General features: G+C 41.1%; 1 protein-coding gene across 2 annotated transcripts in view; it reads left to right on the top strand.

The window, feature by feature from the left end:
- STPG2 (sperm tail PG-rich repeat containing 2) overlaps positions 1-26,720 on the top strand; it is a 410,524-nt gene that overhangs the window by 68,316 nt on the left and 315,488 nt on the right. For both annotated transcript variants that reach the window (XM_084625502.1, XM_084625501.1), the window contains exon 8: positions 21,240-21,350. In XM_084625502.1, coding sequence (XP_084481628.1) covers positions 21,240-21,350 — 111 coding nt within the window. The remainder of the gene's footprint in view (positions 1-21,239; positions 21,351-26,720) is intronic.

The following is a 26,720-nucleotide window of genomic DNA, read 5'->3' as shown; positions in this document are numbered from 1 at the left end:
CAGGATACTATCAAACTAAGTTTTCTTTAACCATCTTAAGATCTGTTTCTTTATGTGGTGGTGATGGGCACTATCAGGACAGGATCGTCTTCTTAACAGTCCAATATCACCTTATTTCAGTGTGACTGGTTTTGGATGTGAGGATGTGACCCTACGCTTCCCAGTTTCTGGCTGCCCCTGATGCTTAGCCAAAGGCCTTAGCCTAAGAATACGACCTCAGACTATCCTTGTGAGAGAAGGCCCATACACAGGCGGACTGTGATTTTGATTCTTTGTCTTTATACTCATGTAACTAGCTAAGTGATAAAAATACACCTAAGTTCTTGAAGTATAGGCCTTTACAGGCAGGCCTGAATATCTGTATTCTAACAGGGACTGTTGATGACATTGTTGATCACTACCCATGCATATGTTGTCAAGGTTCCTTCCCCACTCTGAACTCTAGGGTACAGATGTGTGGATCTGCATGAAAGACCCCCTAAGCTTATTCTTACTAGCTTAGGTTAAAAGCTGCCACCACCAAAGTGTTACACAAAGAACAGGGGAAGTGCTCACTTGGAAACGCCTCCCCCCCCAAATATCCCCCCAAGCACTACACCCCCTTTCCTGGGGAAGGCTTGATAAAAATCTTCACCAATTTGCATAGGTGAACACAGACCCAAACCCTTGGATCTTAAGAACAAGGAAAAAGCAATCAGGTTCTTAAAAGAAGAATTTTAATTGAAGAAAAAGTAAAAGAATGACCTTTGTAAAATCAGGATGGTAAATACCTTACAGGGTAATCAGATTCAAAACGTAGAGAATCCCTCTAGGCAAAACCTTAAGTTACAAAAAGACACAAAAACGGGAATATCCATTCCATTCAGCACAACTTATTTTATCAGCCATTTAAACAAAACAGAATCTAACGCATATCTAACTAGATTGCTTACTAACTCTTTACAGGAGTTCTGACCTCCATTCCTGCTCTGGTCCCTACAAAAGCATCACACAGACAGACAAGACCCTTTGTTTTTCTGCCCCTCTCCAGCTTTGAAAGTATCTTGTCTCCTTATTGGTCATTCTGGTCAGGTGCCAGTGAGGTTATCTTAGCTTCTTAACCCTTTACAGGTGAAACGGTTTTTCCTCTGGCCAGGAGAGATTTAAAGATGTTTACCCTTCCCTTTATATTTATGACATATGTAAATACACAAAAACACAAACCTTATCTCCCAACATGTCTTTAAGGGTTGAATTTGAGTAATTTATTTTGCAAGATTTTTAACTCTTTCTGGCCATGCATCCCATCCACAGTGCGAGATTGGTGTGGAACGGAGAAATTAAAGCTCCTGGATACACCTTAAGGACCTCCCAACATTGATATGAGCTGTGTTTACATTGAATTCTTAGAAAGGCCAAATTATTGATGCATGCTTTGGCCCAAGTTAAAAACTTAGTCCATACTTTGTGGAACACTTTTGTGATTCCAGGGTTTGGTCTATGTGTTGACTTTACATAACCATTAATGTTGTTTAGAGAACGCTCACTCTGGCTGTGAGGTGTTGTACCTCAGGTTCCTCGTTTGCACAGCAGTTCAAGCTTGTAATGTTTTTTCTGCTGTGCAAAGTTTTAGGAATGTGCACAGGCATTGCTGTGAAACCTTAACACTATTAGGCCTTTTAACACAAGCGTGTTCTTGTTGAACCAAACAGCATAAGGGTTTCTATTATGTACCACTCTTAACATGTTTAAGGGCTTTTCCAAAAGACCATGCACATTGTACATTTTTACAGTCTTTGGTATTAACAACAAGTTAGTTACAATCATTAGCACTAACATCAGTTCTATCACAAGTGTATATTTCCAATAATTTTTGTTATGCCAATCCTTTTGTTTAGACAAATCATTCTTTAGGTCAGCTTGTTCAATATCCCTTTTGAACCTTTGTAGCTTTTTCTTTACTTTAGGGTTTTTCTTAACATAGGATTTCAGTTTAACCACTTCCTTGGGGTTCTGGTATTTTAGAGATGAGGGAGGCAAGTTTGTAAGGGCAGTTTGCTTTTTAAGAGTTAGCTTGCCCTTTTTTTTTTCTTGTCAGCTAGGCAGTTTGCATGGACATCATGCTTTAAAGAGACACAACCATTTTCTATCATTATGTCTGAACTACAGTTCTCCTGCTTTTCACCTACCAATTTCTGCATCCACAAAGCATCAGATGCACTAGAGCTTACTAAGAAATCACATGACAAATCCAAAGAGTCTATGGGTCTGTTTTGCTGTGTAAAACCAGGAAACCAGCCTCTTTCTTCAACCTGAGACACAGACTGTTCACTTTCAATATGAGCTAACGAAGCCTCCTTTAAGCTATCTACACTAGATTTTTCCAAAGCAAATTCAATGGATTCATTTTCATTTGAAAGACTTTGGCTATTAGGAACCAACACACTTTTCTCAGAAGAGAGGCTGTTTACTATCAACAATGGCTCATTTAGAGTAAATGGAAACAAGTTCTTTTCACGGACTTCACGAAGAAATTTCCTTTTTCCTCCTGCAATATCATAAACTGCAACAGGTTCTTTCTGAGCTTTAGTTATGTTCAGAATCGACTTTGGTACAATAGACAAATTACCCAACTCTTCCTGAGTTTTACTTACATCCAGAATCACCTGTGGCCCATCAGGAGGATTTTTACACAACCCCCTTTCAGGTAAGCTGCTAGACTTCATAGTCAAAGATTAGAAGCACTCTCTTCCTTGTTACAAGTTTCCACACTGTCAGTGGGTAACATAGTCAAATCACCTTCATGCTTTCTTTGTGCCCTGGCTATGATATCAACCTGATCAGACAAGGTTGTCATATCTTTACCCAGGAACACGCTAGCAACAGGCAAAATAGAAGCACCAGAATCTCTTGGTTTTTGGGAGGTATTTATGACATTAACTAGATGCAACCTAGTTACAATGTCATCATCCCTAGCAGACACAAATTTAGGACCACTTCCTTTTTGGGCTTTAGTTGTATCCAGTATCAACTCTGAGTCAACTGATAAATTTTCCTCATAGGCTGACAGGCTTCTTCTGTCTGCTTTACAGACAGAGAACTAGAGAGACAGTGTTTCTTAGCAGGCATGCTGCTATTCAAAACAGACAAACAATTGGAGATAGCTTTTTCTTTGTCCCAGCACCCATGACTGATTTCAGACACATACCTGATAAGTGGGGCATCTTCTTTAACAGGCAAGTTGCCACTCCCAACGGATAAACCACTATTCTCCACATTATACTGAGCTACTTTAAGCAAGTCACTTTTACAAACTTCACTCACCAAGAATGTAACCCTTTCTTTCTTAGTTAGGGCTTTAACCTGACCATCAACTTTAATCTGCTCTAGAGAAACATTTTCCTGAGCCTTATCTAATGCCAGATTTACTCCTGAGATATTTGACAGCCACTCAGAAATTTCATTCACACATAAACTGTTTTTCTGCACAGACAAACAGCTATCTTCCCAAGACAAACATTCGGAGAAATGTTCCATAAGCAAGTATTTGCTCCTAATAGACACAGATTCAGGATTATTTCTTTCCTGTGACTCATTTATGTCACCCTGACTGAACAAAGCTTTAATATCATCCCCAATCAAAAGATCCTTAAGCAATAACTTGCTTACACCAGCTATAGCTTCATATTTAACACCATTCCATTCAAAGTGGATTTTGGCTAAAGGCACACTTACAGTAAATTCATAGAGGATTACAGTATTCACACTCTCATCTGGTAAGTAATCTTCCTCTTTGAAAAGATTTGCTTTAACAAAAGTGATGTTAGAAGCTGTAATTTGCCCTAAACCGCTTTTACCATTGATTTTTACATTCTCAGCACAAGTTATGAGGTTACCTTTACCTGAGCTCAGAGTAAAAGCATTTACATGAAAGGTGGCAGTGTTGAGGTATATTTGGTTACACACAGACAACTGCTTAGAGTCAAACAACATACCAATCAACATTGTTACAAACTGGGTAGATTCTATCCCCATCTTTGTTATTGAGAGGAGCTGGCTTTTCAGGACGATACAGTTCCTGGTGTTCCTTTATTCTCTTGAGTTGGAGCTATAGTTTTTTCCACTTTTGCCTTAGCTTCTAATTCCTGCAATCGAATATATACCATTCTTTGTTCATGTTCAAAACACAGGCATTCTTTTTCAGCAGCAACTTTTTCCATATCAGCTATTTTTTGCTTTTGTTCAAGTTGTCGCTGGTTTCTCACTGCAAGCATTTTTGCTGTGTCTGCTTCCTTATCACTGGCAATTAAAAGATTTTTGAGTTCCTGCTTTGGGGCTTTTTTGTAAAAGACAACTCCCTCTGTGAGCACAATTCTTCAAGGCTTTTTCTGTCAAGATCATTATACGATCATTGGGTCTCTAGGGAGCGAGGGTGGCCTCCCTCCAAACCAGAGGGTAAAGAGTCACTCTCTCAGCCTGAGTGGGCGGGGCCAGGCCAAGCTTACTCCACCCCCTGGAAGGGGAGGGGTGGAACAGGAAGAACAAAACGCGGGCCCCTTAGCCCAGTCAGAGGAGCATCAGCGAGGGAGACAGACACAGACTGCTGGCTGTTCCCTGCTGCCGAGCCAGGGGAGGCCCTGGACCGGGGAAACCTGACCTTTGAGGAAGGGCTTGGGCTACCAGGACTGCCAGCCGCAGATTACCTCGAGGACCTGGAGAAGCCGGGCAGCGACCCGAGCCAGAGTGAGCCTGACACTGAGGATGAGCTGGAGCTACTGGGGCTACCAGTGGCTGAATATCCCTATGAGTTGGAGGAACCAGAGGGACCCACTCGAGAGACTGGGTAGGAAGTAGCCCAGGACAAAACTGGACAGTGTGTTGAGTCAGTGTTTGGTCAGCGTGTTGTGGACGGATCCCCGCTGATGACTATGAGCCACCAATGTGATATGGCCATGAAAAAAAGGTAATGCTGTCTTGGGATGCATCAGATGAGGTATTTCCAGTAGAGATAAGGAGGTGCTAGTACCGTTATACAAGGCACTAATGAGACCTCATCTGGAATACTGTGTGGAGTTCTGGTCTCCCATGTTTAAGAAGGATGAATTCAAATTTGAACAGGTACAGAAAAGGGCTGCTAGGATGATCCGAGGAATGGAAAACCTGTCTTATGAAAGGAGACTCAAGGAGCTCGGCTTGTTTAGCCTAACCAAAAGAAGGTTGAGGGGAGATATGATTGCTCTCTATAAATATATCAGAGGGATAAATACCGGAGAGGGAGAGGAATTATTTAAGCTCAGTACCACTGTGGACACAAGAACAAATGGTTATAAACTGGCCATCGGGAAGTTTAGACTTGAAATTAGACAAAGGTTTCTTATCATCAGAGGAGTGAAGTTCTGGAACAGCCTTCCAAGGGAAGCAGTGGGGGCAAAAGACCTATCTGGCTTCAAGATTAAACTTGATAAGTTTATGGAGGAGAAGGTATGATGGGATAACATGATTTTGGCAATTAATTGATCTTTAACTATTCATGGTAAATAGGTCCAATGGCCTGTGATGGGATGTTAAATGGGGTGGGATCTGAGTTACTACAGAGAATTCTTTCCTGGGTATCTGGCTGGTGAATCTTGCCCACATGCTCAGGGTTCAGCTGATTGCCATATTTGGGGTCAGGAAGGAATTTTCCTCCAGGGCAGATTGGAAGAGGCCCTGGGGGTTTTTCGCCTTCCTCTGTAGCATGTGGAACGGGTCACTTGCTGGAGGATTCTCTGCACCTTGAAGTCTTTAAACCATGATTTGAGGACTTCAATAGTTCAGACATAGGTGAGAGGTTTATTGCAGGAGTGGGGTGGGGGAGGGTGAGATTCTGTGGCCTGCATTGTGCAGGAGGTCAGACTAGATGATCATAATGGTCCCTTCTGACCTTAATATCTATGAATCTATGACCCAGTAGCAGGACCCTCTCCTCCCGCCACTGTCAGGGCCCTGGGCTGGAACGCAGTGGAGTTGGGTGGGTCTGTGTTCCCCTACCCCAGCCACCCCACCTCGGGTGGCAGAACCCCAATAAAGAAGCCTGACTCATGCTGGAGCTCCCCTGCCTAAGGGGCATGACAGTGGCTCATGCAAGCACTTCCCTGCCTGAGGGGCGCACCAGTGACTCTTGCGGGCGCTTCCCGGCCTGAGGGGCATGTCACGGACTCTGGCTGGCTCACCTCCCTCTGCTAACTTCCCTTTGACAGAAAGGTGTGACAAAGGCCTTTCGGCAGGCAGTAGCTCCCCACCTCCCCCAGTGGCTCGGCGGACCAACTGAGATCCTATTACAGGGTCACTCACTGTAACTTAAACTCTCCAATATCAAAATTAATTGTTAAGTGTGTGGTTCTGATGCAAAAACCCAATTAACTTGTGGTACTGTGTATCCTAGCACGACTATGCCACTGTGACTAGGGTCCTAGTGGGGAGCCAGCCGAGGTCACTCAATTTGGGTGATCTGCAAAGAACGGGACAAACAAACCCCAAAGCTGGTGGATGGTTCAATACTTAGATTTGCCAAGGCAGCACTAAACAGTTTCTGTTATACCTTAATGGTTATTCAGAAGTCCAAACAACACAGTTCCCTTGCAGTAACCCAGCCTCAGGCCTCCATCCAGGTGCCCAAGTCAAATATGATGAAGATTTCTGAAAATCTTATTTCATCATATAAAAGAAAAGGTTCTACCAATCCCACGGATCAGACACATTACCTCCCAGGTTATTGAATATTCCAGATCTTACCCAAATACACGCATACAGCCAGTTCCTATTAACTAAACTAAAATGTATTAAAAAACAATAGAGAGAGAGAGCGAGTATGGTTAAAAGATCAGTATACATACAGACAAGAGTTCAATTCTTATACATACAGACAAGGTTCAGATTCGTAGCAGAGATGGTGAGCTTTGTAGTTGCAAAGAGTTCTTTCTGAAATAGTCCATAGGTTTTTAATCCAATGTTTACATTTCAGGGCGGTCCAGTCAGAACTGGGATCTCAGTCCTTGTGGCCTAGGCTTCCCCTGCATGAAACCTCAAGCAGATCTGAGATAAAAAGTATCAGGTCCCAAGGATCTTTTATATAATATCAGGTCTTCTTTGACTAGTTAGAGTTCCTTGGGGAACACAAGGCTCTTATTTCCTAAGCATCGTTGTTAATTATTCACACAGATTCACATAAGGCAATTTATCCATCAGGCAGTCTATCACTGGTACTTAGCTATACAAATTAACATGAGACAATCGCCTGTTCCTTCACCATTCACCGATGATTTGCTATACATTTCAAAGAGAGATGAATATAGAGATATCCTGTGTTTACACTTCATTTAAATGCTAGGATGTTCTTTTAATCTTTGAATTATCAGAATACAGCATAGACAGGGATTGTTGACCACTACCCATACATATGTAAATATACAAAAACACAAGCGTTATCTCCCCACAAATCTTTAAGGGTTGAATTTGAGTCATTTATTTTGCAGGATGTTTAACCCTTTCTGGCCATGCGTCACAGTTGTATTATAGACTGACTTTTTACATTCATGGTTGATATATTGTACCATGTTTAAGAATAGAAAATGATTGGAAATAAGCAGTAGTTTGAGTACCATGTCTTGATTCAGTGCAATCCAGCATTTTGATCTTATTTTCAGATCATTTTCAAGTTTTTAAATAAAACAACTATGAGATCAATGAGACTATGAAAGACCTTGATGAGTTGTTTTTAACAGCTAAAATTTATTTATTTATTTTCAGATGATGGGCCAGATCCTTGGCCTGGCACCATCTGGTTAGTGCTGCCTTAGCAGAAAAAATGCAACTTGAAAGTAGTCTTAAAGAGCCACATGAGAACTTCAGTTGGTGTAGCTGGCTCTCCTCAACCCACATAGGGTTCACATTGGAGTAGGAAGAGTGTGTCAGGGTGGAGTGCATGGCACTCCATATCATCCTTGGGCTCTACAATGGACCTTGTGACCTAAGTGTGGTTCTGAGTCTCTCCCTGCATAACTGCTAAGTGCATTTTTCCTTCTATTTGGAGACATTCATTTTAATTAAGGAAATAACTCCATGCAAGCATATCTTCACATTCCCATCTTCTGGCCCCAAGGCTCTTCTCTCTTTCATTGCTGGTTACATGCATCTTAGGTAAGAGTTAAATGTCACTGTATCAGAGATAAATACTACTGTTGAGTATTATCTGCCATCCATCACTCTACACTTTGGGCAAGCCACAGCCCCAAAAGTGTTTTCAAAGACTTGTCGTGCTGGTGGCTGCCCTTCATCTGCAAGGACCTTTTTACGACTTAGATGACCTTTTAATCAAAGCCTCCTTTTACCATCGAGCTGTGTGACTACCAGAGACTTGCTTGTCTTAAATGAGCATAAATGCATTAGCAACTTTCAGAAGAGTGCTCTTACTCCTACACAAAACTTGGTGCATCGGAAGGGTGTGTCTACACTGCAATATATAACCAGTACAACTGAGTCTTAGAGCTTGGGTCAATTAACTGAGGCTCATGGGACTCAAGCTTTAGGGCTAAAAATAGCAGTGTAGACATTTGGACTTGAGTTGGATCCCAGACTCTCAGATTCTGTGAGGCCTGAACTTCTACAACGATATTTTTAGCCTCTCACTCCGAGCCCTGTGATCCTGAGTCCATTGACCCTGGTTCTGAGAGACAGTGCCACGGGTCTTTTATTGTAGTGTAGATATACCTTGAGAGCTCTTTTTCTGGCCAAAAATGACTTGAATCTCTCTCTTGCATGCACCCCTTTCCCCCGCAAAATCCTTACAAGGACAGATCCTCCCAGTTCAGACTCCTTATTTTGGATTTATAGGACTCCTAGGCTGTCTATTTGACTGGGCCTTCACCTTCTAGGCTTGATGGTATCGTGTTCAGATACAGTTGACTGGTCTTTAACGCCATATATAAACTTCCTTCAATCCTTTCTACTGTCCTAGTGGGACCATCACTTATAGTTAATGATCTGGTTTGTGACCTCACCCGGATTCATGCTACTGTTTTTTCCTGTTGAGTTCATAAAACCAATTAATTCTCAGGCAATCCTCTTAATGGTTTCCTGTGACCTGAATTTTTACTGATAATCTTTCAGGTTGGAAAGCCAAATGGTGAACAGATACTCTCAAGGGAAATGGACTTTGCATGAGTCTATCCTCATTTTCTGTCTCTTGGAGCTCAGGGTAATTGGCCCGTCAGTTAGTTAATTCCTTCCTCTCATCTCTACCAATTCCATTTTGTTGGAATGCAACATTAGCACCACAGTTGCTTATAGAAATCACCATGGGGGACAAAAAGCTTGTGATTCTTTTCTGTTCAGAGACCTGTGGCTTTATTTTCTCTGCAAGATATTTCAGGAGCAACAAGAACATTCAAGCAGACTGGCTTAGCCATCAAACTAATGACTCACTTTTATTATGATAATAGTTCATGCCTACCGCAAAGGAGTATTGTGACAATTAGTTATGTTTGTACAATGCTTTGAAGATAAATATATATATTTATTAATTATTAACAATACATTTATCTACAATTTTCTTTGTTGCCATTCGATAACAGTGGGGCTGATATGTGCCAATGTAAATGTTTGTTAAAGTTTAGCAAATTTGTTATTTTGCTGAGAAATTAATGCTGCTTTGAAGATCAGTCAAATATGGCTGTTGACCTCTTTCCACCGGACTCTTCAAATGGTGGTGAGACATTTCAAGACGTATGTTTATTTACACTCTTTGGCTTTGTATTCATTGGACCCTAGTTTTCTCTCTATTGTGAATGCGGGATTCATGCATTGACCCATACGGATATACAAGAATTTGTACTGAGCTTATGCTGGTGCCAAACTGTGAACATGTATAGTTTTGTGTGATTTTGAGCTTTGTAGAATAAAGCATCTGTATGATTTTAAAATATTTAAATCAATAAAAAGTAAAGTTTGGGAGTGGAAAAGTAAGCTCATTTCTAATGTAATGGCAGGGCGATACATTTCCATGTTGTAGTTAGATTCCCAAGAGGTCTCTGCTTGATGAAAAAAAAACTGGAGGTTTGTCTGTTATGACATGGGGGGCAGCAAAGGAAGAAACAGTGCTGGGAGGTTAGTATCAGTCGTAATCCTACATTATGTGAATACACAGATTGCTTAGGTGAGTATCAAATATTTATCTGAGGAAAGAATTTTCATTAGGTAAGGTTTCATAGAATGAGTTTTATTTCAATACTAATGCATTTTCACACTGAATATTTATAATTTTAGAATGAAACTGACTAATTTGGCTATCATTTTTGTACAGACTGCAGCACTTTAGCATTATAAAATAAATTCAGAAGTTGCATTAGTAGTATAATTATAACATACGTATTGATTCAATGTGCTGGAGATGAAATTCATTGGACTGAAGTAATACTTATGTGGGTATAATATCCTTATATATTATTTCTCCAGAGATTATGGAGCTCATTATATAATAATATTTTACTCATAGTAGCTTTCGATATGTGTAACTCTATTATGATGGTTATTAAGGTGCATCATTAATAAATCAAAAACCCAGTAGACCAAATAAATCCCAATCACTGAAAATCCTGTGGGAGTAGAAAAGTTATTGTGAACACTTTGGGCTTGACGTTGAGTCTGTTCTATCTGCTTTGCACCAGTCTGGCTTAAGACTGCTGGAAACCAGGAGGATCCACCCTGGCTGCGGCTTTAGCTGTACCATCTTTGATGAGGGAATCTCTGAGATGGCTTTTCAGAGTGCCCAGAACTGAGGGTCACCTTGTTACCCCCCTGCCTCAGCAAAAGAAATACTTTACTTTTGCTTAACTGAATGTCAGCTCCTGGACACCACCAGTCTATTAGCCACCCGAACAATTTCCTCAGGGCTCTGGAAGCCTTTACTTTGTCTTGAAGGTAACAGTAAACATACCCCAGCTCCTGATCCCCTTTGGCAAAGTCCTCCTGAAGTATTCAGCCTCTGTCACTGGACGCTCACAGAAATTAGCATGTTTGCTGTCCCCAAGAAAACAGTATACACACAGCTTGACTGGTACAACTCAGCATCAGGTTCTTTATAAAATCACAGCACTGAGATTTAGTTATAGTGAAAACAATTATAAGTTTGTTGTCAAAGATAAAGATTTAAGATACTGAGTAAGGATAATGGGAATAGAAATGGTTACATATAAAACAAAAAGTGTTACATGTTTCTTCTAGTCTAAACGTGACTTTAGCAGGCTAAAATCCTTGTCTAAAGTAGTTTCTCACCTGAAGCATTCTCCCAGCCTTACCAGCCAACATGGCTGGGATCACCTTTCATGAATGCAAAAAGCACTGTACTTTTTGTGCTGTCATTGTTTTGTCCGCAGAATCAGGCTAAACCCTGTGGTTCTTTTCTTGATGTGCTAGCTAGAAGTTGTCTTCACGTACTTGTGTTAACTCCATATGAAAACAGGCTTCCATCGTGTTGGCTTACAATGCTTAATCTACATAAGATTTTATTAGGCACCTCACAAGACCTTTCATGGCTAAATATTATGAAAGTGATGTGTTAGGAATAGTGAGTTTGTCAGGCCTGATAGGAGTTGCGGTTACAGAACAGTGAATCCTTTGCCAATTGGCACTGCGGGATTGTTAAGATCAAACTCTTTCTCAGCACTGACCGTTTTAATGCCTTTGGAGATTTCAAAGTAGCTAGATGAAGCAAAGGATTCCTCAACAATGAAGGATTCCTTGATGTCTTCCCTTGTTTTTAGAATACAGTAACTCCAGAGCCCGAGTCACGTTTATTGCAAGCGTTTCCTATTTTTGTACCATCTAATTCACCTGATTATGAAGGATCAGAGATACTTGTAATGAAGGTTTCTCTTCATCAGCATAACAATAGGGGTAAGAATAGAAGCCTACTCGAGTTTTAAAATCTCCTTTGGCTATCCCATCAGTAGAAAGATTTGCATGTTCTGACTCTGATTCCCTTCAGCTCCAGCAAGAGGAATCCACCTAAGAACAGAGCAAGACAGGAAAAAAAAATAATAGAAAAAGCAATACAAATGAGGCTTATGAATTAAAAAGTTTAAAACCTAATTACTCTCCTAGGGATCCTCCGAGTTGGGTGAATGTGTCTCACCCATATGGACCTCTACCTTGGTTATGTTGGTCCCCATGGCTATAGTATCCGCAAGTTTCCTCACAAGTTTGGGACAAGTTATCCCACAATACATAGGACATATGTGTGTGATGAATTGGGAATATGTCTGCACAATTTATAAATTCTGTGAGAGATTATAAACCTCATGTGTCTGTGTGAGGTTGCAAACTCCATTTTGAATGTGCAGCATTTTGCCTTCTCTATGGTCTGTTTGCCTCCATGTTAGGTTGAAAATTTCAGTGGCAAGTGGCAAAAGAATAATAACAGAATCATAGGACTGGAAAGGACCTTGAGAGATCATCTAATCGAGTCCCCTGCCCTCATGGCAGGACTAAGTATTATCTAGACCATCCCTGACAGGTGTTTGTCTAACCTGCTCTTAAAAATCTCCAATGATGGAGATTCCACAACCTCCCTAGGCAATTTCTTTCAGTGCTTAACCACCCTGACAGGAACTTTTTCCTAATGTCCAACCTAGATCATCCTTGCTGCAATTTAAGCCCATTGCTTCTTGTCCTATCCTCAGATGGTTAAGGAGAACAATTATTCTCCCTCCTCCTTGTAGCAACCTTTTATGTACTTGAAAACTGTTATCATGTCTCAGTCTTCTCTTCTCCAGCCTAAACAAACCCAGTTTTTTCAATCTTCCCTCATAGGTCATGTTTTCTAGGCCTTTAATCATTTTTGTTGCTCTTCTCTGGACTTTATCCAATTTGTCCACAATTTTCCTGAAATGTGGTGCTCAGAACTGGACACAATACTCCAGTTGAGGCCTAATCAGTGTGGAGTAGAGTGGAAGAATTACTTCTCGTGTCTTGCTTACAATGCTCCTGCTAATACATCCCAGAATGATATTTGCTTTTTTTGCAACAGTGTCACACTGTTGACTCCTATTTAGCTTGTGATCCATTATGATCCTCAGATCCCTTTCTGCAGTACTCCTTCCTAGGCAGTCATGTCCCATTTTGTATGTGTGCAACCGATTGTTCCTTCTTAAGTGGAGTACTTTGCATTTGTCCTTATTGAATTTCATCCTGTTTACTTCAGACCATTTTTCCAGTTTGTCCAGATCACTTTGAATTTTAATCCTATCCTCCAAAGCGCTTGCAACCCCTTCCAGCTTCGCTATCATCTGCACACTTTATAAGTGAACTCTCTATTCCATTGTTTAAATAATTGATGAAGATATTGAACAGAACTGGACCCAGAACTGTTCACTGAAAGACCCCACTCGATATGCACTTCCAGCTTGACTGTGAACCACTGATAACTACTCTCTAGGAATGGTTTTCCAATCAGTTATGCACCCCACCTTATAGTAGCTCCATCTAGGTTGTATTTCCCTAGTTTGTTTATGAGAAGGTCATGTGAGACAGTACCAAAAGCCTTACTAAAGTCAAAATCTACCACATCCACCGCTTTCCTCCCATTCACATGGCTTGTTACCCTGTCAAAGAAAGCTATTAGGTTGGTTTAACACAATTTGTTCTTGACAAATCCGTGCTGACTGTTACTTATCACTTTACTATCGTCTAGGTGATGGCAAATTGATTGCTTAATTATTTGCTCCATTATCTTTCTGGATGCTGAAGTTAAGCTGACTGGTCTGTAATTCCCTGGGTTGTCCTTATTTCCCTTTTTATAGGTGGGTACTATATTTGTCCTTTTCCAATCCTCTGGAATAGTGGCTAGTTGATTCTTAACTACCCAGTTATTGGAAATTTCTTTACTCTAGGCAAAAGACTGGTCCCTCCCCAGAAGAACTGGATTAATGGGAGGAAGTCACCATGGCAACAAAGTCATCTGGTGGGTGCTGATGTGGGGAAACTGGCAACGGTGTCACCTGATGTAGCACACTGAAGGTTTTAAAGGGCTGTTAGGTGGCCATTTTCTCCAGTCCAGGAGGGAGAGGTCACTCAGCACACAGTACTTTTGAGGGGTAAGGGGCTCCAGGCCACTTTCCTGTATCCAGATGGTCCCAGGGACTCAGACCCCAGCTTAAAAAATTCTTGGAGTGGTGAGGAAACTGAGGCAGGGACATGTGTTTAGCGTTTGTTTTGTGTGATCTGTACTCATCTGTTCTGTACATGAATACATATAAAAGAGCATAAAGATGTTAGACTGGGCAAAGTGTGTGTGTGTTGACTGCTTCAAAACTAGAGCATGCACCTGTGAGAGTTCAATTGTAAGCAAAAAGTTTCACACCTTTAGGTGGAGTTCTGGGAAAGGGGTGTGTTCAACCCTAATATTGAACTGGTGAGTCTAAAGGGTCAATGCCGTGCAAAGGGGCCAGGCAGCTAGACAGTGGATTCCAATGCTTGGAGGAGGGTGCCAGATGGCAGATCTGTATCTGGAGAGTGTGCTTACAGACCCGAAGCTTGGGATAGTGGTTAAACTCTATTCAGGCTCCAGGAGCTTGAAACACCTTGACGGTCCAGAGCACAAAGTCTTGGATTCCCTTCTCAGAGCAGTCTTGATGGGTGGCCAGGAAGGGGTGCTTGCTTGGATCGGTGACAATATGTAAATCACTTAATTCACGTTCTTGAGTGTTGCATCATTCTCCTACTTGAATGATGGCATCAGGAGAATAACATAATTATAGTGATGAGAAGGTATTCATCCACTAGGAAGATTCATCTGGTTCTCCACATTCTTCTTCACATGACAAAGCTATCTCATACATGGTGCCTGAAACAACTGATGATTTAAAAACCTTTCCAGAATTATTGAGGCACATTGCAGAAACATTGGATGTCCCACTAGAAATCGTACAGGAAAAATCATACAAATTATTTGATAATTTACAACCAGCCTCTCAAAATATAATTTCCCTCCCTGTAAATGAAGGAATATTAGAACAGGCACAAAATCTTTGGGCTACCTCTGCCTCAGTTTGAACGACTTCAGAACGTGCTGGTCAGAGATATCAAGTACTGTCCAAAGGTTATGAGTATTTTATACTCATCCTCCAACTTGATGGGTTGTTACTGCTGCAAGTGGAAAGTAAAAAAGTTGGGAAAGTCAACTCCCAAAGAAAAAGAACCAAAGAGTCTAGACACGTTTTCTGGAAAAAAGTTTATTCATCAACTTGCCTAAAGGTTAGGATATCTATCGACCTGTACTGTCTAAATATTATTTACACTGGGGCTGACTCTCTGACTTTAAGGACAATTTATTGATGAGTTCAGAATACTCTTCTTGTGTGGTTGGTTTTGGACACATTTGAGGATGTGGATTCCTTTCAGATACATTTATTCCTTTGCCTTCATTCTCTTCCATGTCGCACCACACAATACGATACGTCACTTGCCCATATGATGTCAACACTAATGGCAACATACAACTATCGGGACCGGTAAGCTTCCCCATCTGTTTTGACCACTAGAAGAGTTAGAGCTTCTTCAGAAGCGAAAGGTGGAAGAAGGCATTTTGTCACTGACCTAACCATTTAAACTCAGGACCCAAAGGCTTCACACCACATTGATGAGCAGTGGGTGTTCAGTGGATTGAGAGAATTATATCTCAGCTATTTCTTGAAGACTGTTCTGACCAGCATCGTTTCAGTCTTGCCCAGGTTGAGTTTAAGCCAGTTGTCCTTTACCTAGGAGATAAATGCAAAATTAAGACACTGTGACATCTGTGTTGGTTGCAGCTGTGGAAAAGAAGATATATAAGTCGGTATAATCAAAGTATTATTGACAGCATGATGAACTACAGGACACTCTAGATGTCTCTTCCAACCCAAATAATTACGTGCTGCAATTCTGCCATGAACCTGAGGATCAGTGTTCCTCTAATTTTTCCTACCCATGTGCGGAATGAATTTTGTTATGTGCACCAATATGGAGGTGATGTGTGACACATCACCTTCATATCAGTGCACATAACAAAATTCATGTGTTGGGAGTGGGGCTGAGGGATTTGGAGTGTGGGAGGGGGCTCAGGGCTGGAGTAGACGGTTGAGGTCCAGGGGTGTGAGGACTCCGGCTGGGGGGTGCAGGCTCTGAGCTGGGGCCATGGATGAGGGACTCAGGGCTGGGGAAGAGGGATGGCATGGGGGGGGGAAGGCTCCAGCTGAGGGTGCGGGCTCTGGGATGGGGCCATGGATGAGGGGTTTGGGGTGCAGGAGGGTGCTCTGGGGCTATGGTGGGGAGAGAGGACTCCCCGCAGCTCTCTCTCCCCACAGCAGCACCTGGGCTAGGGGGAAGAGTTGCCTCTCTCCACAGCAGCAGCTCCAGGGCTGGAGCTGCAGGAAAGGTGCCCCTCCCCCTGGCCCCCGCAGGTCTGGGCCTTGTCTGGGTGTGGAAAGGGGTGCTCCAGCTGCAACAGGTCTGGGCTGGGCACCCCGGGTTTGAGCTGGGCCGCCTGGCTGGGTTTGGGCTGGGGTAGGGGCACCCTGGCTGCGGCATAGTTGGGGCCAGAGGTCTCCTCGGCTGTGGCAGGTTGGGGGCCGTCTGGGGAAGGAGCGCCCCTCCTTCAGCCACGGCAGGTCCCCAGGCGGGTTCCCCTGAGCACCTGCGCTGTGCTAAATAGGTTGCTGCACAGCCGCACATGTTACAGGAAACTTAGCTGAGGACCCTGGAAGGTTTGTCATCTGCATACTGAAACTGCCATAACTCTAGTTAGTTTCAATTATGCCCTCCACTGAAACTGGCCAGACTTATTAACTTCAGTGTATATGCGTCACTGATACTCCTTACAGTAGATAAAGTTAAGCATGTGTGTATAGGTCTTCTGGAAATGAAGGCTGTTCTTGTGGCTAATGCAAAGAAGTAGGAGACTGGAGATATGTGTTTTATTCCTAGCTCTGCCACAGGTTTACTGTTTTCATCATCTGTAAAATGAGGAGGCTGTTGCTTTATTATTATATAAATGAAGTTATTGTGAGACTTACTTCATTAATGCCTTTACAGCACTTTTAGAAATTCTCAGGTGGAAGGTGCTATTAATGTGCAAACTATTATTATGATTTCATTTAAAATAAATACACTGTTACAATTCCATTTATATATATCTGTGAATATTTAAAGAAGTTATAACTAATATTTTCAGTGTTTCTTTAATATTTTGCTTCTCTTACAGAATAGAACTGAGGTAGAGAATTTAACTGGCACAAGCTACAATAAACTTAATTGAATATTTAAATATACATGAGTTTGCTGTTTGTTTTAAGTGTCCTGTCTTGTTACACCTCTGTATATGTTTCTTACACATTCATCCCAGAAATGAAGAATATTCTGATGAAAACTGTATAAAATATTAAGTACTCCGTTTCAAGACAAATGATTCCATGAGATAGATCATAGTGTAATAATATCACTTTAATGACTGGGTAAAAGTAAGAGAATTATAACTAAAATCTGTCAAGCTTTTTTAATAATAACTAGCTTTTTTTAGCAAATTACTCAGAATAAAATTAATTCCTGCCTGCTGCAATGAATGTTGTACTTCCTGTAGATTTTTTCTATTTAAAAAAAAAAGTTAAATTCATTTTTGTAGCGTAAACAAACTTTGCTAGCCAGATGTTAGGGAAAATTCATAATATTGAAATATGTCATTGTTTATTAAAATATAGAAAAATGTGATTGATTTATCATAATATTCAGTTGTATGGACAAATATAACTTTATCCATAACTTTACAATAGCATCCTGTAATGAGATTTCTTATTAGCTGCTGAAAGTTCTGTCTTTCTACCCAATCCTGTACCACTTAGTCAGGCAAAATATCCAATGATTTAAACTGATGCTTTCCTGAGTAAGTTTGAATCACATCAAGGTTTTGGATACAATTGCATAGTGTGGGGACTCATTGTACAATTTATTCTCCATCAAACAACATCTCTGAAATTACAAAAATTAAGTAATAGTTCTGTGGTGCTACTATAATTGCATAAGATAATTTTCTCATGACAGAGGTTGGCTGCATATTTGTGCTTATGTTCCCATAGAGGGTTGGCTTCTGCTGGGGAGGGGAGTGCTGCCTTTTCCTTTTTGCAAATAGTTGTAACCAATGTTCCCTCTAATTTTTGACAAGCCGTGTGCGCAAAAACTTTCTTCTGTGCAAATTTTTGACAGGATGTGTGTGCAAAAATTTTCTTCTATGCAAATTGGTGTGCTTCTGTGCAAATTTTTGTGCGCACGGTGTTTGGCTGTGTGCGTGGGGTTTAGGATCTGTGTGTGCGCTAACACACGCACAGTTTAGAGGGAACAGTGGTTGTAACACAAGAATGAGCATGATGTGCTGGCCATATCCTCAGCAGTAATATTGCTGCTGCTTGGGAATATTCTCTGTAAATGCAGCACATTTTTCTGATTTTTCAAAAAAGAAGATAAATATAGCAAAAATAACCATACAGTTATTATTTCCATTTCTGTAGATGTTTCTCACAAAACTGAATTTATTTTATTTAATTTACACTATGCTTTGGGAGCCAAATGGATCTTAACATCTTTAGGTGCTGTAGGAAAAGTTGCATTTGCAGCACTCATTCTGAGCCGGTACAATTTACAAGGGTTATGACATTTCTTCCACTACCTTTTATTGACCATTTTAAGAAAAAGGATCAGGATCAGGGCTGATGAAGGCCTCGGCTGGAGAGATCTTATCCAGCTAAATTCAAAGCATATTTCCTCCTTAATCTGCTGCAAATGGCTCTGAATCCAGTACCAGAAACTGAGTTCCTATCCCATCCTTAATTACAGCAGCTTCTGAAGCACTTGACATGCTTCTGTGTCATATGAATTTCTTTGTGGAGGCCTGGACACATTAGAATTGGATTTAACTAGAAGTTGTAATTTTAGCTCTCTTGGAGTTGTGGACTAGTTGATAAAATGTTTTTTCATCAGGGGAAGGCTTAGTCATCTTACTCCTGTAATTATGTGTAGTCATTTTAAGATTCTAGTTTTCTTTATCGTGGTCCATAGAAAGCTTGTGGTCACGGTGGTGTTCTAAGCCTCCTTTTTGAGAGAATGCAGAAACATGTTTGTGTGCATAATACAGTTACTTAAGTTCGAACTCCAGACCCTCCAGAGATTACTGTATTCAGACCTATCTGTATGCGGTGGGTGTTGACTTGCAGCATTTTTTGTCAGCTTCTTAGTGTACTGTTTCGCAGTCAGCTTTTTGATGTTGATGAGAGATATTTTAGTCTACTTTTTAGAACCACCAGTTTTTATTCTTAGAACTGTGAGAACATGAGCCAAACTTCCCTGAATAGCCCCTGTTGCACAACTCAAGTCTGTCCAATAAGCGTTCAAATGGTAGAGTTGTTTGGGCATCCTGACTTTGTGGCCAACCAAGTCTTGGGATTTGCTGTTAACTAGGCTGGCCATTTTCAACACCATGAAGCTTAAGTGAATGGAAGGGACTGTGTTTCGCACTTTCATGGGAGCATGTTTCTTATGAGAGTTCCAGCATGTAGTGCATACTAGCTCCATGGATTATGTCATGTGACAGTGGGTAGTAAATGTTCGCTGGCATTCTTTGCCAATATTTTGAGTTTTAAAAAGTAGACGCTCACTTGTGTGTGCACTTCCCATGATGTTTTGGTACAAAATCACTGATATGTGCTCGCACATACAGTAAACATGCATGTACAAAAGTAGGGACAGGTCACATTTTTTGAAAATCAGGTCCTTTGTTTCTTCCTTTCAGAAACTGCTTTCAAGGCAGGCCTTTCACATTTTTTAAAAACTATTTTTACTTTCAAATAACAGTTTCACAAGGTAGGGGGAAACAGCTGATAAAAAGTATTTAGTCCTTACTGTTGTTTGGCTTCCACTTTTTGGAGATATTTTGCTATGAACTGGAAGAAATGAAATAGATGGGAAAAGTGCATGTTAAAATTCACCATTAATTCACAATTGTAAACTACAATCTCAGTAATCTAGGTAAAATGTAAAAATCTAGGATAGATTAGCTGGAAGAGTGCAAAAATCTAATAATTTTTCATTACGATTACTCAAATTCAGAGATTTATTTAAGATGAAACCAAGTTAAGGAAAAAGAAAAGGCATACTGGGATGTGTGCATGTGCATGTGAGCAAGTGTGTGATTTCTTTTCATTCTTCCTGAACCTTATAAATTTACATTAAAAGCAGTGCTCTTTCCCCCAGCACCTGGTTTGCTAACATATGCTATGGCAACTGGTGCAACATTTTTCTTATAAAGTGTTTATTGTTACTGTTTAATTTTCTGCTTTGAATCATTTATAATCCAAATATAGACTATGAAGCATAATGTCCCTTTCATCACTGTAACTGATTAATTTCAGAGTTATTTTTCTATCTTCTTTAGCCATGTAATATTTTTGTACCATGTTTAGTTGATTTAAAGCTTCTTGCATTTAATTAGTTCTTGTTTGTCCCTATAGAGTGAGCGGGCCTGCTTCCTTTTATTAGAAATTCAGAATGTATTGTGACTCTTGAGTTAACTAAAATTTATGTTGTAATTATGTAAATGAGTACTGCAGATGCAAAATCTTTTCTATATTGCAAAATGGAAGACACACATAGAGCTAGTCAATGAATCACTAGTAATTGGTTACTAAAAGGTCTACCTACATCTAGCGTATACTCATTAAGTACACGCAGCCTTGTGCAAAGAGAGCAATATTTTCTTTTTTTAAACACATTATATTAAGTATCAAATAGTTAAATTAAACAATGAAATGGAAAAAAAACTTTACAAAGAAAACTTTGATTCATAAATATGCCAGAAAAATCCCTCTAAATGGAAGAATAAAATCACAAAATACTTTAACATTTTCTAAATTATTTAAATATGCTGTGTACTGTTTGTGGCGGAAGTACTGAGCTCTGTCAGTAGAGAGCAGCAAAGTTGCAGGGGATCTTTTTTTGGGATCTTGGAAACTGTCACAAGATTTTTGCTTATTTTCTTTATTAGCTGGTTAACCGTTCCTTTAGGTTGGTCTTTTAATGAAGTGTTCATAATTTCATAGAGAGGGTGAGTTTGGTTCAGATATTTAACTAGTTGGCCCTTGACCTTCAGTATACTTGTGGGCACTTCTCTAATGGATGTTAAGTGCTTCTATTTTTATGTTCTTCAGGGTGTTCCAGGACCTGGACAATATGAAATAAAAAGTCAGTTTCAGAAGGTGGAGAATATAACACAGAATGGAAATGAAGTTCCACGTGCTCCTTTTCTTTCGCAGTCCAAAGTAAGTGCCAATAGCATATTTTCTTTCTTCTCTACTTTCTTGTTCAAAATGCTTGAAAATGTTATTAGCTGCATAATCCACAAGAATCACAGAATCATAGAATAATAGGGTTGGAAGGGACCTCAGGAGGTCATCTAGTCCAACCCTCTGCTCAAAGCAGGACCAATCCCCAATTAAATCATCCCAGCCAGGGCTTTGTCAAGCCTGACCTTAAAAATATCTAAGGAAGGAGATTCCACCACCTCCCTAGGTAACACATTCCAGTGTTTCACCACCCTCCTAGTGAAAAAGTTTTTCCTAATATCCAACCTAAACCTCCCTCACTGCAACTTGAGACCATTACTCCTTGTTCTGTTATCAGCTACCACTGAGAACAGTCTAGATCCATCCTCTTTGGAACCAGCTTTCAGGTAGTTGAAAGCAGCTATCATATCCCCCCCTCATTCTTCTCTTCCGCAGACTAAACAATCCCAGTTCCCTCAGCCTCTCCTCATAAGTCATGTGTTCCAGTCCCCTAATCATTTTTGTTGCCCTCCGCTGGACTCTTTCCAATTTTTCCACATCCTTCTTGTAGTATGGGGCCCAAAACTGGACACAGTACTTTAGATGAGGTCTCACCAATGTCGAATAGAGGGGAATGATCACGTCCCTTGATCTGCTGGCAATGCCCCTACATATACATCCCAAAATGCCATTGGCCTTTTTGGCAACAAGGGCACACTGTTGACTCATATCCAGCTTCTTGTCCACTGTCACCCCTAGGTCCTTCTCTGCAGAACTGCTGCCTAGCCATTCGGTCCCTAGTCTGTAGCGATGCATTGGATACTTCCGTCCTAAGTGCAGGACTCTGCACTTGTCCTTGTTGAACCTCATCAGATTTCTTTTGGCCCAATCCTCCAATTTGTCTAGGTCCCTCTGTATCCTATCCCTGCCCTCCAGCGTATCTACCACTCCTCCCAGTTTAGTGTCATCTGCAAACTTGCTGAGGGTGCAATCCACACCATCCTCCAGATCATTAATAAAGATATTGAACAAAACCGGCCCCAGGACCGACCCTTGGGGCACTCCGCTAGATACCGGCTACCAACTAGACATGGAGCCGTTGATCACAACCCATTGAGCCTGACAATCTAGCCAACTTTCTACCCACCTTGTAGTGCATCCATCCAGCCCATACTTCTTTATGAGCACCACCTGCAATCACTGCTCCCTCTAAGCTGTGCTCGTGTGCGCATACACACAGATCCGAAACACCGCGCACACAAAAATTTGCACAGAAGCACAACAATTTGCACAGAAGAAATTTTTTGCACACATGGCATGTCAAAAATTAGAGGGAACATTGCCTGCAATACAAAATAACAAACAATTTATGAAACAAGGGTCTGATGAAACAAGGGTCCATCTCAGCATTCTAACAATTACAAAGACTTTGTGATATTTGTTTCCATACTTTATGATATCACCAGAATCCCTTGATGGAGTATAATAGTCCTTCTATTCACAGCTGCCTCTTAGATCTATGTATAAAGACTATATGTAGAATAATTGAATATAACCACACTCCCACTGCTAATTAAGATTTCACAGCTACTAGCACATCAGGGGCTATATTTCATGACTATGTGGTCGTCTACTACATTTCAGTTCTTTGGAATATGACTCTTAAAATTGTAAGGAAAAACTCAGAGCTAATACAAAATATACAGTATGCAAAAGACCTCTGCTGAATAACTGACTGAGTTAGCTCTTAAATCACAATTTACCACCCACCCCAAAACCCCGCAACTGTCAATTGATGAGGAAAAGAAAGATTATTACACCGTATTGAGAAGAAATGAGGTAGCTATGAGTTATGACACTCTATTTTCATTGAGAGGTTCTGGTGACACCATAAATTGTAAGCGTGAAACTTTGATATGGAGTTATAGTTTGCAAATTCAAAGTATATCATTTGATGATCTTTTTTATCATATATAATGTATGGTCATGGTTTTTTTGGTTTTTTTTTGTAATTTCCTTTCCTTTTTTCTTTTCCTGTCGTTCAGAACCTTCTCCTTCCATTCATATTTACTTCCTCAAAGAACATCTTATGCAAGCCACAGTTGGTCTGTTCCATGCGTGTCATACATCTAATTTTTATTTTTACTCACCAGAAATGTTGTCGGATGTCCTAGAAGACAGAGGAATCTAAATAAACTCTCCATCCATTTAGTTTAAACAACTTCATGGAAGTTCTTTTAAGAAGGCTGCTACAATGACTTTAATTCAGCAGGCTATCAGAGTGGCTTTTCCTTTTCTGAAAATTTATATATATTAAGGATTTTTCTGCATGAGGTTTTCTATATTTATTGTAATCTGTAAAATATAAAGTTATGCAAATGCATCAAGAACTTATGTAAAAATCAAGGCTAAATGAGAGCAAAGTTTCAAGGGGTGTATGTCTTCAGAACCTTTATAAGTAGATATGACTTTAGTCAGTTTTCCTGTGTTTCCTTTTTTGTGTTCCATCAGATATATGAACTAGAAAGTACATTTATTAAAATCATACAGAAAATAACCTTGTATAGTTCTGCAAGTTTATTTTTTTGAAGATTGTTAAACATTTGTTATTACAAGAGGAACATTTCTAATGTTTTGCATATTTTAGGGATAATTTTTCAGTGGTATGCTTTTACCAAAATTTGCCATCTTGGATGCCTAAATTTAGGTGCCAAACCATATTTAGGCACCTAAAGAAACTGCCTGATTTACAGAGGTGTTGAGCATAATTAGCTCCTGAATAAGTCAGTGGTTTGCAATGGTGAAAAGTGCTCTGAAAATTAGGTCATTTTTTAATTTAGATGACAAAATATGGATGTGGTTGTCTAACTTTAGGAACCCATGGTTGAACATTTGTTATTCTTCGCGTAGTGTCCCTGTGGGTGCTCCACTGTCAGTCTGGTAGTGCCTCCTGTACCTGGGAGATCTTCAACAGAAGTGCTTGTTGGGCTGCACGTGCGCTTCTCCCTGTCTTGTGCCATCAGTGGCATCTATATAGTGCTGTGTGGTCCAAATGTCTTCACTTCCTTCTCAACTGCCTTTGGTCTGGGATGGAATCCTGAGCAGAGCCCTTCAACCATCCCGAGTCTTTAGTAATAGTGTTTCCATTATAGTTAATTGTAGATACCAGCTGTTTCCTTTAATTTTTCTTCCCCCTAAAAAAACCCAAAACCCGTTGCCCTTTCCTCCCTATTACTCTTTAGCTTACCGTAAAAATTTCCTTTTTTCTATGCTCTTCCTAATTGGGAAACTCTCCCTGCTCGGGTTATGCCTGGATTCCCTGGATTTAAGAGATGCCTCTTTTGCCGTGAGGCCACTCCCATGACCGATGGTGACTCACGGTGCATACACTGCCTCAGTGAGGGTCATGTCTCTCAGAAGTATACCCAATTCCTCAACTTGAAAGCCTGGTACAGAAAGAACTGTGAACTGAGGCTAATGGAGAGCTCTGTGCAACCAGCCTCCGACCTTGTCCCCGATATCTCTCCTATGTGGCACTCACCATTGGCACAGTCATCAGCCGACCCTCACTTGCCATGCACTACCAAGAGAAAATCCACACTTTTACACTGAGATGAAAAGAAAAGGTCCACTAGCTCACTCTCTAAGGAGCGACCTCAGAAAAAAGCATCCCTGGCAAGGTCTGTAGCCCCAGCGTCCTCAGGGGTGAGACTTGGCTCCCGCGACTGTCCAGACATCTCTGGTACTGGCGCAAAAGACAGGTCCAAGGACCCTAAAAGAGAGGGACTACAGGTGGAAATACTGTCTCATGGCACTGCAAAAGACAGTGTAAAACTTTCAAAATTGGCACCAACCTCCTCAACAAAAATAATCCTGAGTGTTTTGGCACCGACTAAACATCCAGCACTGCGCAAGCTCTCAGCACCACGTAAGCCCTTGGCACCAGCTATTGGCCACTCAAAGGAATGCATTCCGCCATCGGCACTGGCTATGCCCTCAACAACTATACCACCGCTGGTGCTGATGATGCTCCTGTTGGTACCACAGGCATTCAGATACCCCAGAGAATCATAGTCTCTGATATGCCAGTGTCGTCACGTCTTCACAGTGAGTTCCCTGCACCTCATGCCTACTCTCTGGAGACACATCAGCACTCTATTTCCAAACTGAGGACCAGACCACTATTCTTGAGTGAGGAAGAAGAGGAGGAAGGAGAGGAGTACTCCACTGCACACAGTTCTCCATCATATCAAGAGCAGACACACACAGAGAACCATCCTGTCATCTCCGATACCCAATGACCAGAACTGAACCAGGTCCCTGGTATGGACCCCCATGGATACAACCCCATATGCCAGTTCCTCCACATTGGCCCCTATTGGGACCCAAGGGCTGCATATAGGGCGAACTTTCCCAAATCGCTCACGTAGTAGAAACAGACACAAAGATGAACTCTGTCGTCTTCAATCTCTAGATCACCTGACATTGAACAAGAAATCCACCCCAAGATAGAAGGTCATTCCATATTTATCCACCCATCACAAAAAGATTCTTTAAGGGCCATCAAAACCTTTACCTTCAAATATGTGACCCCCACCTTGGGATACCAACTTAGTTCTGCACTATCTCAAAGGCCCTCCAGTTGAGCCCATGGCAATGTGCTCCTACACCCACGTATCCATGAAGACAGCATTTCTTGTCACCATCATGTCCGCCTGAGAGGTAGGGGAGATAGGTGCTCTCATGGCATACCCTCCGTACACAGTCTTTCACAAAGACAAGGTCATGTTATGACCACACCCAAAATTCTTACCCAAGATGCCATCCTCTTTTCACGTAAACCAACCTATTCACCTTCCTTCTTTCTTCCCAAAGCCACTTGGCAACCAGCATGAAGCCATGCTGCACACATTGGATGTCAGATGAGCATTAGCCTTTCACAGTGACAGAACCAAATCTTTCAGACAATCACCACACTTATTCCTCTCTGTTGCAGAGAGATCAAAGGTCATATCCAAATAATGTTTCTCTGAATGGATCTTGGAGTTCCTCTGCCTTTGCTACCAGTGACGCAAACTGTGACCTCCCCCACCTGGAACTTGAACACATTCCACTTGCTCGCTGTCCACCTCAATTGCTTTTCTGAGCAACGTGCCAATTACTGACATTTGCCAAGCAGCCACCTGGGCATTTACAGACTTTTTTTAGCCAACACTATGCAATTACCCATGATGCCCTACAAGGATGCACTGTCTTATCAGCCTTAGTAGATGTCACTCTGAACCCTGGCCTTCCATCTATGGGCACTCTTCTACAGTCATCTATAGTGGAGCACTCATAGGGACGCTGCTTGAAGAAAAAAAAGAT

The sequence above is a fragment of the Lepidochelys olivacea genome (assembly GCF_965140295.1).
Source record: "Lepidochelys olivacea isolate rLepOli2 genome assembly, chromosome: 4".
NCBI lineage: Eukaryota > Metazoa > Chordata > Testudines > Cheloniidae > Lepidochelys > Lepidochelys olivacea.
The sequence above is the reverse complement of the archived record's forward strand: the minus strand, read 5'-3'. Positions and strand labels throughout refer to the sequence as shown.